The sequence below is a fragment of the Ambystoma mexicanum genome, chromosome 11 (genome assembly GCF_040938575.1).
Source record: "Ambystoma mexicanum isolate Mex_15411 chromosome 11, UKY_AmexF1_1, whole genome shotgun sequence".
In the NCBI taxonomy this organism is placed as follows: Eukaryota; Metazoa; Chordata; class Amphibia; order Caudata; family Ambystomatidae; genus Ambystoma; species Ambystoma mexicanum.
The window spans coordinates 558,363,819-558,380,247 of NC_090934.1; the positions used below are offsets into that span (position 1 = coordinate 558,363,819).

A 16,429-nucleotide genomic window follows, 5' to 3' on the forward strand; every position below is an offset into this window, starting at 1 on the left:
CGGCTACTGTGGACAGCACCCATCTGTCTGACGTGATCCATTCCCAAGCTTGGGTAAAGTTGGAAATGCGCCCCCCCCTACTCGGGTTGCGTGAGCGCGCCCCCCCTACTGGGGTTGCATGAGAAGGGACCCTGAACGGAGCGTCACTGTTTTGGTGGAGGCGTGCCGTCTCCTCTACTGGGGCTGCCTCTACATTTTCCATGTCCTCTTTTATTACCCCTGGCGTAACCCTGGGTAGACTGTTGGTTATTATTGCTCCACGGTGTACCCTGCCCCTGGGAATAGTTGGCTCCTCTGGGAATTTTGGCCGTATGGGCGACGAAAATTGCCATTCCCTCTCTGATTAGGGGGTTTATTGGTTAGTTGGCCTAGGGATTTGAGTGTTTCATACTCGTCCTTGGCATTTTTCAGCGCGTCCTCGACCGCCTTACCAAACAGATCCGGCTCCACCGGTTTATCTAACAATGATGCATGGTTTCAGCTTTGAATCCAGACTGCCGTAACCAAGCGTGTCTCTTGATAACAGTTCCTTCTGCTATCAATCTGACAGCGTTATCCGCGGCATCAAAGGTTGCTTTTAAAATGCAACCGGACACTTTAAGGTTTCTGGGGCGGAGTCTATGAGTGCCGCGACTTCTTCCCACTGATGGCAGTTGTAGCTGGCCAACAGGGTGGTGGAGTTGGCAATCCTTGGCTGGTAGGCGGAAGTGGAGGCTACTTTCCTGCCCAAACCATACAGTTTCTTGCTCTCCTTGTTGGGAGGAGCTTCGGGCGATGACAAGGGTGTTCCAGCCCTCTTACGGGTGTTTGTATATAAGGGGGCATCTGAAGCCGGACCCCCTGGTTGTTACAGTGGGTCTGATTGGGCTGCCCTGAAAAGATTCTCAATCCTGGGGTTCACTGCCCTGGTGAGGTTAGGATTTACGAGTGAAGGATCTATTCTTCTCTGAATAGACTTCAGGATAGGGATGGCCTGAGCAACAGGCCTTTCTCCCACTAACTCCTCGGCGAAGTCCCTCTCCTCTTGAGCACCCTGTGTGTCAATGTGGAAATGTTCAGCTGCTCGAGACAGAACTTCATTTAGGAGAGGTTGGTTGTTGACAGGGGAGTCGGTAACCGGGGGTTCCTTCTCTACCGGGGAATCTACTCTGTAGGTTTCCGGGTCGTCCTCATCCTCTTCTTGGTCCTCATCATACCCAAAGTAGCCTGTACCAGTTTGTTCTTCCAACATGCCCAAATCTGGATCCTCACAAAAGCATGCCTCTCCTTGATACCGAGAGTAGTGCTGTACATAGAAGGGGTCCAAAGACAGTGTTGGTGTTTCAAACTGGGACTTTTTACTTGGTGGTATAGAATCCTTAGAGGCTGAGGGTGCTGACCCGTCGGGAGTATAAGAGAAAGTGTTCAGGGTTTTTTGCGTAAAAATCTGCCAATGACGACATCCTTGACATGACCCTGTCTATGTCATCACTAGACCATTCTCTAGAACTGGGAATGACTCTTTCTGGAAGTCTGACTTATCCTGACTAGACTTGGTGGTCTGAGCAGGGGTCTTTGTGATAGCAGAAGACTTGGACTTGTCTGTCTAAGAGGAGAGGAGTGGAGTGTTTTAAAGGTGTGGAAGTAGGCAGAGGCTGCTTACTTTGTTTTTCCCCCTCCCCGTGAGTGGAAGAGCGTTTTCCCTGTTTTTTCGCCCCTTCGGAGCCTTTCGACACCTGGCGTCGCGTTTCGGGGGTAGTGTCCCTATCCTTCGAGCGTGGAGGTAGGGGCTCGGGGGCCGCCGTAACGCGGTCTGCGGGCGCCGACTCCTGGAGTGTGGTCTGGGGATGGAAGTCGGCTTCGTCCTCCGACAATCGAACTTCCGTTACCTTGGGGAGCGAGACGCTCTTGGCAACAGTGGATGATTGCCTGGAGTCATGCAGAGAACGTCGATTCAGACCATTCTCTATGTGCCTCTTTCCGAGAACTCGACGTGCGCATCGAGTCCCAGTTGGACTTGGATGTGTTTTGTGGAAGTGCTGTGGGAAGCGCTTGTGTCGCCGGGGGTCTTCCCCAGAGCCGCTCTGCCGGACGTCCTTCCGAGGTCGGGGACTTGCGCTCGGCTGTCTTTCGACGCCATAATGCCCTCGCCGTCCGAAAGCACGGCGTCGCTGCCATCTCTGAAGGCGCCCTCCGCTGCCATGGCCTCTTGACACCTGGCGTGGTGGGCCCAACGCTTGATCAAACGGTCCTTAAGTGTCTTGGGTTTAAACCCACTACACGCTCTGCAGTTTGCCTCGGGGTGGTCCCTCGGCAAGCAGAGATTTCACGTGGCGTGCCTGTCGACCCAAGGGTATTTGCGGTTGTACTTGGGGCAGAATTGGAAAGGGGTACCCTCCATATGCACCTTGTGGCAGCGGGCTTGTAAGTGTAGGAATATATAAGAATGTACCTATATACCAGCGTAGAGTATGTCCACTCTCCCTACTTGCAGGGCTGAGGCCAGCGGCCTTCCAAGGCCCGGGCCAAGGCCAGAGGCCTTCCGAGGCCCAAATCCATCGTGCAGCTGTTGACGGTCAAATTCTTCTCCGGGCCGGCGTCAAGTGTGGAAGTTCGGTGACTCGACATTGGGGTGGAGACATGGGTAAATTTAACAATATTTAGCAAAAGTATGGCTAAGGCCAGGGAACTCCGTGAAATGCTCCCGACCAGTATGGCGGAAAAAAACAATCCGAGGGTCCTAGACGTGTGAGGGATCATGGGTACAGTGGACGTCACACTAGGGATAGTATTACTAGCACGCCCTGTGTCGACGCCCTTTTTCAAGTTTCGAAAAACAAACTAAAACTCTGCAGCTTCCACTAGATGTCGGCCTATGCACAGCATGTGATCTAAGCAGATTCCACAAGCCTCAGAAATATATATACAATGCATCACCTTTCACATCAACTTTAACATTTCTGTTACAGGGACAAGCTTACCTGGCTGGTGGCAGTGATATCTTGCATTAATGTGGTGCACCTTTACCGCAGGCTTTGTTCACAGCTGCAGTAAAGGCACCCAAGGGTGCTCATTTTACCAAAATGGCCCGTCCTTTTTTTGCCATTTTAGTGTCGGTCATGCCTTGTTCCTTCCCCTGACATCCAGGGCGGGAAATTCCTTCGTGCGATTTTCATCTTCGGTGGGAGTCCTGTGGACTCCCCGCCCAGGCTCCAGTCTGTCTGGGATGGCAGGAAGCGAGGGAGGAGTCCAAAACTCCCCAGCCCTTTGTCTTACACCTTGCTTGAATGGGGACAAATCCCAGTGTGGGGGGGTGGGGTGGGTAAGGGCTGTCTGTCCTGATTGGACAACCAGACTGCCCCTTCTTATCAAAAGCAGAAGTTGTGCTGTAGTTCCTGATAAATACTAGAAACCTGGAAGCTGAAAAGTCGACCACTGGAACTGAAACCGGAGAGGATGATTAAGGAAAAGCGCCTGAAAAGATTTCCAGCAACCAGAGAGCCCGATGTGTAACCGGAGCCTGCTGTAGCCCTTCCTTTCAATTGACATGGGTACTCCGAAAACGACCCAGAGCATGGTGAGACCCACTAGACTCCAGAAGACCTGCATTTCGAGCCAACCCACACGTTGCTGCAACCTTGTGTTGCTGCAATATCCTGGGACCTCGAGCCACTGTGCGGTGCACGGTCTTCAGAATTCCGAATCTCGCTGAAACGTCGTGGGCATCCTGGTGCGTCACCAGAGATGCGAATCGAGAAAAAGAAAAAAAAAACACAAGAGTGCTGGACCTTTGTAACAATGAGAATTCAACCGCTATTTTCTGTCTTCTGTTCTCTTTGAAAATGCGCCAAATCCGCAGAACTGCATTCAGCCGCGAGGGAAACCTTGCCTAGAGCCTTCATCGATCCCTGCTGCAAAGTTCCTTCTGAGGTGGTCTTTTCAATCACCACGAGAAGGAATCCACTAACCTGGTATTTTGCTGCAGACCCTGAAGTCCTCCTGCTGCAAAATCTTCAATGCTGAGGTACTGTGTTGGCTTTGGTATGTACTTACCTTAAGTCTGTTAGTTTGTGTAGCTGTGGGGTGTTTTCTGTGATGGGGAGGTCTCTCCTCCAATGCACCCAGTCCCACTGCTAGAATCCTGCTAGGGTGTCTTTTGTGAAGCTCCTGGACCCTCCAACTCTAAAGTAGAGTACTCACGTTTGCCCTGTTTCCCTAAGGAGCTCTGACTTTTGCTACTAAAGAACCCATTCTGACAGTCTGTTGGTCACTAGCCCTAGTGACTCCCCTTCTGCCACTGGGAACACTCATGCTCCAAGAATAAGGGAAAGAGTTTTGGTATTGGGACTTTTGCCCAGAAAAGTAGTGTCTAAAAGTTACTTGTAAAGAGTTGGTTGGTAACAAACTCTAAAAGTGAATCGTTACAAAAGTTCTTACTTACCTTGAATGTGTTATGCAGTAGTCTTAAGTATGGGTAACATCTTTTCTTCCTTAGAAACGGTTTGTCAGACTAATGGAAAGCAGATGTGAAGGTGTATTACTGTGATTAGGTTGTGCCTCTTCACAAAAGTAAAGTGTTGGTTTCACCAGATTATTCCTGCAGGGTACTTGTACGAGTTTCCTGCAACTATTGGTATGAACAGAGGATAATTATTTAAGTGTCCCCCCCCCCCAACTGGGCCTTGCTTCCCCTGACTTGCTGCTAGCCTGTCCAGAATAAGTCTATTAGGTTGTTGCCTACCTAGAAAAACTTGAAGTCATTCAGTGAAGTGTAACACTGGGTTTTACTTTCCCCCTCATTGGGAGGATAGAAAATAAAAAAAAAGGAAAAAAGCGTTTTTTACTTATCTTGAGTTAGCTGTGTGCCTTCCCAAAAACAAGTTACCAAAGTTACTGCTTATCTCCATCTGTGGTTCACTGATCTATATCAAAAGAACCTGTAATTAAATATTACATCCTTAGATTTTACTCACCTAGTATAACCGTTACCACAAAACGAGTTACAGGTTTTTACTGCACCTGGAATAAGTGTCCCACTATTCACAAAAAGTATATTGCTCAGTTGACTAAGTGATTTGTACTAAGTCAGTGTAGGGTCTACTGCCCTTACATTACTGAAGGCAACTGTGAAAGTAAACATTGGTTTTTACTCTCCAAGAATAGGTGTGACCTATACTGAATATGTATGAAAAGGTTTCAACTTCCCTAGAACTACTGTTAGGTATTCCAAATAAGGTTTATACTTAAGTATAGTGTGGTGTTTTTATAATTGCGATTTCATATAATGTGTTGGTACTTATTTACCCCTAGATTTATCTAGGCCTATTTTTACATACATAGCGTTTGTGTTTCTTTGGACCATTGGTATTACAATTTCATGTGTACCGATTCTACAGCCCTCTCTCCCTCCGGACTTCAGAAAATCTGTCCTACATATGCCATTTCGCTCAGCTTTTCTACATAGTAATCTGAAGGAAGGTATGCCGCACTATCAGACCACCCTCCTACCATTGTGTTACATCTTTTGCCTCACATGCGCTACTCTTTTACATCATTGTCTACTATGTCCCATGCAGGTCTGTTGTAGCTCCCGGCAATAAGGCGAGCGCGAGTATGTATTATCACTCCTACTAGGTCTTTATGCATGCCTGATGCAGCTCCCTGCCACAAGGAGAGCTTTCCAGTATGTATACTTCTGCATATTCTTGTACAAGCTCTTCTGTAAGTAGCGCCTAGATACCTCAGGGTTTTGTGTGCTGCAAATAAATGCAAAAGATAAACAATATTGTTCAGACCGGAATATAAAACTACAAGGATCAGTTTGTGAACAGGCTGTATGAGCACATTCAATCCTGTGTTCATAAACTGGAATTGTTTCAGAAACAGCTGAATGAAAAAAATTGCCACCAATTTCACAGTACCGTTTACCTCTCATGGTTACTGTGAGGAGATGTTTTCTGTACTGATTGGTAATGTTTTGGGGGAATTCTAAAACAGATTTTCAGGGGAACAGTGATGTGTTGAACGAAATCACGCTGTTGTCCTGGTGGAGACCTGCTTTGCACCTCATCTCCCCCCCCCCCCCCCCCCCCCCCAACTCAATGCTCTGATGCACACCATGGCCCTGGGGTGGCAGAGCTTCAACTGCCAAGCAGCTCAGGCCCTTGGCTCACCCTTCTGGGCAGCTCACGTCACTTGCCACCTGGTGCTTCACTGCCTCCTGTGCCCATAGGGGGGCCGCTCAGGGCAATAACCCCCCCCCCCCTCCAACCCACCTCTGACACGCCCCACCACCTGGGGTTTTTGTGCTCACTAGTTTTTCCTCTTCTCTCCTTCAGAACACTCAGCCTTTTTTCACATCCTTTAGTATTACCCTTTTTCACAGTCTAGCCCATTCTTGGGCAGGCAAGTTTTATTCCATTGCTCTTTTCTTAACATTCCATCTAGCCCCATGGTGGGCCGGATGGTTTTAATCCACACATTACTAAGCACACACCAAACACTGAATAAAATATTTATTAAGCCTGGTAACTGGGTCTTTATTACTAGGGTCCCTTAGGGGGACAAACATGTACCCCCTACTAGCTGGGGCACATCCACACCCCATGCCCCACCTGCCCAGGGCCGTCTGTCAGTAACGACCAAGAATCCCTTCAAGTAGTCTTGCTGGTAAATGGGTCACCCCTGGTCCTAACAACCTGGGTTACAATCCAGACTTCTGCACCTTTTGAAACAGTCTAAATGATTAATCAAATTGAAGGGTGTGAATGGCTTTTTCCAGAACCAGGAAAACATTTTTGCTGGCTCACTGATTTGAGAAATCAGTCACAACCGCAATTTTTTTTTTTTTAAAAAGCACTCAACAGAAGTTAGGCACCCCCAGATCATAAACATGGCCCACCCAGATGAATATTCCTGAGTCGGGTCAGTCTGAAACTCGGGAAAATAGTTCAGGCCAAACATGGTAGACCTGCCCCAACGTAGGTATGACTGGGCCAAAGGCATTAACCAAAGACAAATAGCAGCATTTATGTGGCAATTTCATGAGACACTGGGGCAATAGCTCTGCATTGCACATTGGTCAAGTGTCCCACTTTTAGATCCCTATCAGTTGGTTGTTTCAGTTCTTACTGGTGAAAAGGTTGGTCTGCTTAGCTCTGTGTGAGCAGAGTAATCTCTTGCAAGTCAACAACTGAGAGGTTGACCCGCAATCACAAGGGCAATGAGTAAGGGGATACCTGACATGGGTTGGTCTAAAGAAGCACATCTCTATATTGGCCCCATAACGGACATCTATGTTTTGCTCCAAAAAATATAGATCGACTAAAGACGAACAGAAATGTCAAAATAGATAACATACAGCTAGGATCCTAAATTAGTTTGCTCCCTGAAACACCTTAACCAACAAATTAGGACTATACTTGTTCATGCTACAGTTCAGCCTACTCCACGTCTGCTCTCCAACTTTACATCCTTAAAACCCCATGCTTACTACCTCAGAATCTTCTTCAGATATACAAGCTGTCCAATGCCCAAAGAAATCTTTAAGCAGTAAATAGACAGAGCACAGTAGCTACCACTAAAAGAACTCCAATTATACAGAGCTTTACATAAAAGACAGGGTAAGACTAGAACGAGGCTCCTGGTAATTTAAATTCAGAGTGGGATTGATTTTATTTCGGGTGTTTTGGCACCAATACTAGAAAAATCGATTTAGATAACTTTGAATGTGCTGGATTAACTACTCAAACACATTAACAAGTTAGAAAAAAAGTTAGCTTGCAAACGCACACCGATATGCAGCATAAAAATATTAACAAATACTCCCAACTTACATCTTGGCTCAAAGACAAAAAATTGCGTTGCAGTTCACGAGCAAATTCCATGTTGCTCACCACTTCCTGGTGCTTCGACACAGCATCCTGCAGGGGACAAGTATTCACAAATGAAAATCCATGAACAGTCTACAGTCTTGTCATGAGGCTACAGCAGTGATATTACACTATATATAGATCTGCATTACACCTCTAAAGTAAATGTCAGAATTTTTACTAATTTGATCAGATGTGATGGACTTAAAAAAATGGTTAAACAAAACTCAAGGGAGCATGAAGTTCACACTACCCTAAGGAAAAATGGTTCAATGCGTTTTCCAACTGATGGCTAGCCTGCCTCAATCCAATGCATGCAAGAAAAGTATACAACTCTGTTCTTAAAAATAAAGTCAACCAGTAAGTCCCATGCAAGTCTGAGGTCTACAAATCAAGTATAGTTATCAAAATGTTCACGTATTGAGCTGCCCATGATAGGCTGCACAATGATCTGGTCTTACAGGTTGGTGTCATTCTGGCACAGTGACTGTACTTCAAACCACTACCCTGCAGCCCTTCAAACTGGTTTTCAAACATCAAAAGACTAAAATGAGAATACCAAAGGCAATCTACAGCCAAACCAAATTGTATGGGTTATGAGATCACATTAATGGCGGTCTGGTCACCAATTGCTTGTTGCAGCTTTAGTTTCAACAGTACAGTTCGGCTGTACCCTGGGGTGCACCTTCCTGAAAGGTAACCAATTGGGAAAAGTTACTCCATGTAGTGGCCAATATACTTCTAGTCCAGTTACAGGATGTAGGCCAGGTATTTTATGCGCAAATGCGTGCACAACTGCAAATCCTGGATAGACAATTCACCGTAATACCTTCATGAAAACACACCACTCAGTGCCTTTGTCATACAAATGAATACTTTATTGGGGAGCGGGAACAATATAGATGAAAGGGGACTTTGTTTTCCCTGTAATTTACATTAAATAATGTAAATGTGTTACCAAAATGCTTACAAAACTACCATTGACAGAGCAGAGGAACAAAGTCCTTAATGGGTTTGAGAATAGATTAAAACCAGATGATGCAGAGGCGGTAGAAACATGAGCCAGGGACATGAACACAGCAGAATTTAGGACTAGGGTAGTGGAGGAAGCGATACGTTTTAGGATGGAGGGGTGAGGGATAAGTGCCGAGGGTTCTCTTAGAGAGGTAGGGGGGGAGAATGGGGATATGTGGAGTAGAATGCAACTCAAGTGGTTCTTCCGAAAGGAAGAGTGTAGGAGGTTGGATTTCTATATGCAAAGAGGTAGTGGAAGAGCATTCCAGAGTAAATGATCAAGGAGAGGATGCATGGGCGTAGGACATAGGGGGGGACGGGGGACAAATCCCCCCACAATTTTAAGTGGGGGGATGTAATAATTTATCCCCCGCAGAATAGGTTTGGTTTGTCGTGCAGGGATCTGTTTTTGAAGTGGGCAGGGGCTGCTTATGCTTACTATGTAAGCTGCCCTTTCCCCCTGGCCCCAAACCATGGGTGATCATCTGCCCCCAGGGAAGGAGGACTAAAAAAATAAAAATAAGATTTTTTAAAACTTCGTTTTGGGTGGGATGGGTGCAGATGGGACCACTAGCCACCAGAGATTTTTGCAAGGGGGTGGCCCTCTCCCCCCCCCCCTGTGTGGATGGGGCGCAGCGTATGTAGCGCTCCCTGGGGCAGATTTTTGCCCCTAGGAAGGGGTACATGAGATAACCTCCATCCATTGGGGGGGGGGGGGGGGGGGGGGGAGGCCACTTCAAATATTGGCAGAGCCACCCCTCCCAAGCCTGGGGCAGTACGTTTTGCCCCCCTGGGGGCAGATGGCCACACACATGCCCATCTGCCCCTAGGAAAGGGGCAAAACAAAAATAAAAAATTATAACTCGTTTTGGATGGGTCTGGGGGGCCACTGAACCACCATGGATGTTTTTAGTGGAAAGGGGGTGACCCTCTCCCCCCACCCCAAATGGATGGGGCATCTCAAGTAGCCCTCCCTGGGGGCAGATTTCTAGCACAATCTGCCCTAGGAAAGGGGCAAAACAAAAATAAAAAATTATAACTCGTTTTGGGTCGGTGTGGGGGTCACTAAACCACCATGGATGTTTTTAGTGGAAAGGGGGGGTGCCCACGGGTGTCTTTTTGGAAATGCATGGGGTTCTCGGTTTTCCTTGGTGGCTTCGACACACTAGGCCCAAATCTGTAGACTGTCCAGATGAGCAAAATCTGCTTTGCCGAAAAGACTTGGAGTTATCAGTGGGTTAGCCTTTTCCCTTTGAGCCGAGGTAGGTGCATCCACACGCGAAATACGGTTTTTGTGGGGACACCTGTGGGAACGTGGGAAGGTAGGACATCTGTTGGCGGCGTGTTTGAGGGTGCGCAGAGGGAAATCTCTGAAATTTGGTGGAAAAAACCCCCCACAATTTTCAGACATTTCACTCTGGCCACCCACCCATGTCCTACCATTCTGCATTTCCACAGGTGTCCCGACGAAAACAGTACCTCACATGTGTGGGTGCACCTACCTGGGCGAAAATGCAAAAGGCTAACCCACTGGTAACCCCAAATCTTTCGGCAGAGCAGATTTTGCTCATGTGGACAACATACAGATTTGGGCCTAGGGTGTGGAAGCCACCAAGGAAAACAGGGAATCCCATGCATTTCCAAAAAGAGGACACCCGTAGAAATCCACAAACGTCTGACTTGTGCGAATCGCCCCAGAATGTATTACCCACAATCCCTAGCAAAGTCTGCAATTTGGTGAAAAAAAACTACAATTTTCAGACATTTACCTCTTGCCTCCCACCAAAACACGCCGCCAACACCACATGTCCTACCTTCCCACGTTCCCACAGGTGTTCCGACGTAAACTGTACCTCACATGCGTGGGTGCACCTACATGGGCGCAAAGGGAAAAGGCTAAACCACTGGTATCCCCCAAAGGGTTTCGGGAGACAACCTACAGATTTGGGCCTAGGGTGTCAAAGCCACAAAGGAAAACAGGGTATCCCATGCATTTCCGAAAAGACACCCGTGGGAATCCAGAGAGGTCTGACTTGCACGAATCACCCCAGACTTTATTACCCACAATCCCAGACAAAGTGAAAATGGTGGTTTTTCCACCAAATTTCAGACTGTCAGGGATTGTGTGTCATAAATTATTGGGCGATTCGTACAAGTCAGACCTCTGTGGATTCCCACGGGTGTCTTTTCGGAAATGCATGGGGTTCCCGATTTCCTTCGTGGCTTCGACACCCTAGGCCCAAATCTGTAGGTTGTCCACATGAGCAAAATTGCACCCAGGTAGGTGCACCCACACATGTGAGGTACCGTTTTTGCCAGGAAACCTATGGGAACACAGAAAGGTAGGCCATGTGTTGGCTGTGTGTTTCGGTGGGTGACTAGAGTGAAATGTGTGGAAATTGTGTTTTATTTTCTGTCATTTTCCCGATTTCCCCCCAAACTATGTAATCTTTCCCTACATAGTTGTTGCCTGACCTTCGCAAATCGCCCCTTCCTAAACTTGGAATATTGTCTACTTTTCAGAAGTGTATGTATCAAAATGTGTTTTGTTTTCCACCAAATCTGTTCTGGATTCGCCATTTTCCAGGCTTTCAAGTGCAGCAAACCAATTGTTCCTAGCTCTTAAAAGGAAAACACCACAGGCTTCTTTGTACAACATTTTATTGGCATTTTCTGGGGAAAAAAAACAAATGTTCTCCTTTTTGGTTATTTTCTCTCACCCCCCTACAGCAAACTAGTATTCCTGGGTGCCGTTACGGCTGCCTACATGTGGGGAAAAAAGGGGCCAACTTTGGCCAAGATATCTCATGTAACAAAGAAGTTACAAGGGATTGAATGGCAACATACCGAAATCACCAAAAAAGCCCTTGGCACTGGGGGGGGGGGGGGGGGGGGGAATACCCATGGCAGTTAAGGGGTTAAGACGGTAAAGTCCCAGAGGAGATATCATTTGTAAGGTAGCTCAGTTAATGCTCCAAATGCAGATTGTGCAAAAGATTATGTAACACCTGTGTTCAACACCTGGCTTAATCTTCCGGTGGGATAGTAGGCAGAGTGAATGTATTCAGCTTCTGATGCAACACAGCATTTCCCAGGTCAATTGGTTCAGAAAAAGTGGTGGAAAACACTATTACTGTCGCTTTTTCTAATTGGCCAGATTTTCGTGCATTTTCTGGGTGGAGTTCGGGAGCCGAGTGGACACACCAGGACCCCCTGTTTTTCCCGCTCCACCAGACAAATGCGGCCTTACTGCCAGCATGGATTCTCATGCTGGAAATCAGGAAAGGGATTCCTCTGGGATCTGCTTGGAAACGAAACCTGGTAAAAGCAGGCGGAGTCCAGAGGAAGCCATTGTCAACTGCACCAGCAATCGCTAATTGCGCGAGGTATTTACACTCTTCCAAAGTGGAAAAGCAATGTGATTTCACTTGCGTTTTACGTTAAAACCTTCCATTTTGTGGCGGAAAAGTAAAACCGTGTGCCAATGGAAGTGGTCCACTCGATGCAGTTTACTTTGCGCTTTGATGCTTGGGGGGTTTTGCGTGATGCTACACATGTAATCAATAAATACATTTAACATGACCCCAGATAAATGGCAATTCGTGATCAGAATGAGTGAGCATGGCATGTCGCTGGTAAGAGGGTGTCCTGTGCTCCTGGAGTGCGTTGGCAAATGCCCTTAATTGCCATCTCGCGTTAAGCAGTCGACAGGTATTTCAAATGGCCAATTTCGCTCTTTGGGTGACATTGTCTAAGTGGGAGAATGTTGTCCACCATGTGCCACTTTCTCTGCGGAGTTAATTGTGCCCACCCCAAGGAAGAAGTGTGAAAAACCCACAAGGGCACTGTGCCCTGCTCTTTCTGTGTGTCTTCCCCACAGGCCGACAGATGCCGACTCAGACTGTACTCTAGTTGATGTGTCAAAGGATTCCAGACTTCTGAGGCTGATAACATTAGGAGCATTGAGTTACATGCCACCTGACAGGTATGAGATAAAGTTGCAAAGCAGAGCTGTTATGTCTGCCCACCCTCAAAGGGTACATACAACCAAAAGTAATAGGCCCCTCCCCCCATGGCTGTAGGGGATCCAGGCTCCAAACCAGGGCAAGAATGCCCTCCAATCATTCATGCCCACAAGTAGGGTACCCCTCGTGCTCCAGGAACCCTGTTGAGCAACCTCTGTGCTTTCCAGGTTATACTAACGTTATTTAAAGCCAGAAGTCTAAAAGGTAATCGCTTAAGTGTAGCTGGAAATTAGCTCCTGGCGTGATCAAAATGTTTTAACCAAGTATGGTATTATCCCCTTCATTTATAAGCAATATGTGTGTTCTCGCGTTTCTTCATCCACTGAATTATTGTTAGAAACGAAGGCAAGAGTTGTGTCTCTTGTGTAGGCATTAGGAAGGCAGTTGCCAGCCTCTGGCATAATATGCCCATGTTCTTCCAATATTGGCTAGCTGTTGCCCTCTTATGGCCTGGTAGAACCATCATGGCAGTGACTGGCAAATGCCTTTCCCCTGCAGACAGAAAAGCAGAAATAAGAGGCCAATTCAAGACATGGAACAAATAAAAGTTAAGAGACTGCAGCTGCCATTGCCGTGTTAGGGAGAATATGGAGTGTTCAAGCAAGGCGGTATGTATTAAGCAAGCAGTGAGAGAGAAAGAAAGGCCAGAGGGGCTCTTTGAATAATATAACAGGGCAGAGGACACATGCTCTGCCGTCCTAGTAACATATGAGAGAATCAAACAAATCAGGCTTAGCAGCAAATGTTAAATGAGAAAGGAACAGAGTCCAGCTCTGCATTCAGAATAACAAAGTCAAAGAAAGACTAGGCTCTGAAGCCAGCATGAGATGGAATAAGAGGGATCAGACTCATCGTGAGAGGCTGGCCCGGCCCTCGCAGGGGCGCTAAAGGGGCAGCCCACATAGCGGGCTGCCCCTCTGGCCACCCCCCTGGGTCCACCTACTTGCATCCCTGGGTGCGACACATCCGGCCGCGGACCTGGGGAGTGCTTATAAGGGGGTGGCCTTGCAATCGCTCATCCTCCTTGTTTGTTGTACCACCTCCCCCCCCCCCCCGTGGATAGTCAAAGCAGCAACATCACACACCTGGTCCCTCTACTCCCATTACAGGGCTTACTCAGGTACGAACAACAAGATTTCCTCTTTCTTTGAATCCCCCATCCTTCCATTCCAAGAGATACACACGTCTCCTTGTCCCACACAAAAATGTAGCAACTTGCCCTTGCAGTTGGTAGAAAAGGCTTCAACTCCTTTAATGGGCAGGAGTCCACTTACAGGTGATCTGCTCTTAACGAACTGGCGTCCTAACTGTAGCACACTAAGTAATTGTTATTTCTTGTCTCTTACCATGAGCGCATAGTCCGATGAAAAATCCTGAAATGCAACATACAAAGGCATGTTCTTTGCTGCTGCATCCTTTAATTTTCTTCCGTTTTCTTTTCTTCTTTTCTCTTGTTTTATACAGTGATATTTGTAATTTAACACGTACTGCTATTTTAATTCTAATTTTGTGAAAAGTCGAGTTCTTTGACTAGAACACAATAAATAAAGCAAAGTGCCCAAGATGTCCCCTGTCCCTCCCAGATTTTATGTGTCTCCTACGCCCCTGAGAGGATGGGAGCGTAAACACAAGCAGGAGCAAGGTGGTGTGCCGAGGATGACCGGAGGGGGTAGTAGGGATTGAGATGGGCCGATAGGATGGGTGGGGCAAGTATGTACAGTTTTGAAGATGGAAATTAGTTTATACACATTGCCCTCGGTATCAGATAACCAGCCTGCTGACAGAAAGCAAAGTTTTGTCCAGAGGTGAAATAGCATAGGTGCAAAGGCCATCGAGTAGACTGGCACAGTAGTCAGATCGAGAGTACTAAAGAGGAGATTGTGCTTGGCAGTGTTGCAGGGAAGACGTTATTATACTGATGTTGGAGATAAAGTCTGGTCGCAGAGGCAGATCTGGAGATTAGAGAAATTAAAATGGGTCAAAGGTGACACCAACGTCGCAAACAGAAGCAGGTAAGGTAGTCTGTAGGGAAGAAGAGGGGAGAGAAAGCCTGTTAAAATGGGAAGTAGAGATCAGTGCAGTAATGCTCAATCTCCAGCACAGAAAATCAGCAATCTTTCCACCACCTGTGGATGCAGCGCAGCTCAACTAAACACTGGTATGACATCAGTACTGTGCCCATATACCTTTGTTCTGTTCTTTTCCCTGGCACTGTTGCTGAAGGAGCACCTGCCAGATGTACTAGCTATCTGCCAAGAGGAGTAGGGTGAATGGGACTAAAGGAATCCATGAGATGTACATCCATCAAAGAACATTACTGGAGGCAAGTCATTTTTTCCAATGCCTTCCTTCCACAGATTCCTCGCCTTTAAGAATCACATAGTACATAGGAGTGAGACCCACTCCCCCACCTAGGCCAGAAAGCTCTTGAGGGATGCACTACAGAAGTGAGCGTACTGCACAGAGTGGGAATCCAAGCAGTAATGTTTGGCAAACATGTGCAGCGAGGCCCACATAGCCACCAGGCTAATGTCCCAAGACAGACACCGCTTTGCAGGACATTGGTCACCCTGCCCTCTGGATAGGATGTGCCTTGTGGTTCCTGGGATCAGCCAGATTGTAGCCTTGAGATATAGCATTAACCACTCGGAAAGCATCTGTTTGGTCACAGACCACCTTGCACGGGCACCAGCAGAACCCACAAAAAGCTTGTCAGCTTTCCAGGCGTCCCTCATCCAAGAGACATAGTAGCTGAGAGCACACATGTCTAGCAGATTGAATCATTACTCTTTTAAAAGGGTGAGGTAGAGGAAAGGGTGAAATAGAAATTCAAGACTACCTTTAGAAGGAAAGATTGCCTCACTTGTCATTCTCTTTGGAGAAAAGGGGAAAAGAAAAATAATCCAGGATGTTTAAAAAAAATAAAACACTATTAAGTTAGTAATAAACAATAACTGCACATAAAGTAAACAATGTCTCACATTAAATCGTCACAACTAAATTTGCAAATCATAATCATATATCGCCTAGTCCAACAAAATAGCCATATCCTGTGAAACAGTCAAACTCACAGGTATACACAAGAGACAACACAAGTGGGAAGAACAAAAGAGAACAAAAAAAATCCCCTCACCTCCATCATATCCCACCTTCTCCAATAAACGTAACAACCATTCTACCTTCACATCAATCATAAAGAGCCAAAAAATGTCCCCATAACTTCATGTATTCATCTTTTTCTTTATTTTGCAATGAAACCTTATCATACAGAGATAATTATTTAACTCAGTTAACCATCTCTTTAAAATTAGGCTTTCCCCCCCCCTTTCCAAATTCTGAGAATTAGCTTAATTGCTACCATCATGGCCCTTTCTATCCAACAAGTATTCTTTCTAGCACGCACGCATCTATCTTTATGAGATAGCAAAATTATGTTTGCTGCGGATCTTTGCAAGTTTATTCCAAAAATCAAGTCTATCCTATCAATGACATCTTTCCAAAACAATTGCACTCTCGGACATTCCCACAGTAAATGTAAAA

The 16,429-nt window shown here is 46.6% G+C and overlaps 1 protein-coding gene across 10 annotated transcripts in view; it reads right to left on the minus strand.

Annotated features, from left to right (window-relative positions):
• CAPRIN1 (cell cycle associated protein 1) overlaps positions 1 to 16,429 on the minus strand; it is a 1,156,748-nt gene that overhangs the window by 943,341 nt on the left and 196,978 nt on the right. For all 10 annotated transcript variants that reach the window (XM_069623390.1, XM_069623385.1, XM_069623386.1 and 7 more), the window contains exon 4: positions 7,815 to 7,901. In XM_069623390.1, coding sequence (XP_069479491.1) covers positions 7,815 to 7,901 — 87 coding nt within the window. The remainder of the gene's footprint in view (positions 1 to 7,814; positions 7,902 to 16,429) is intronic.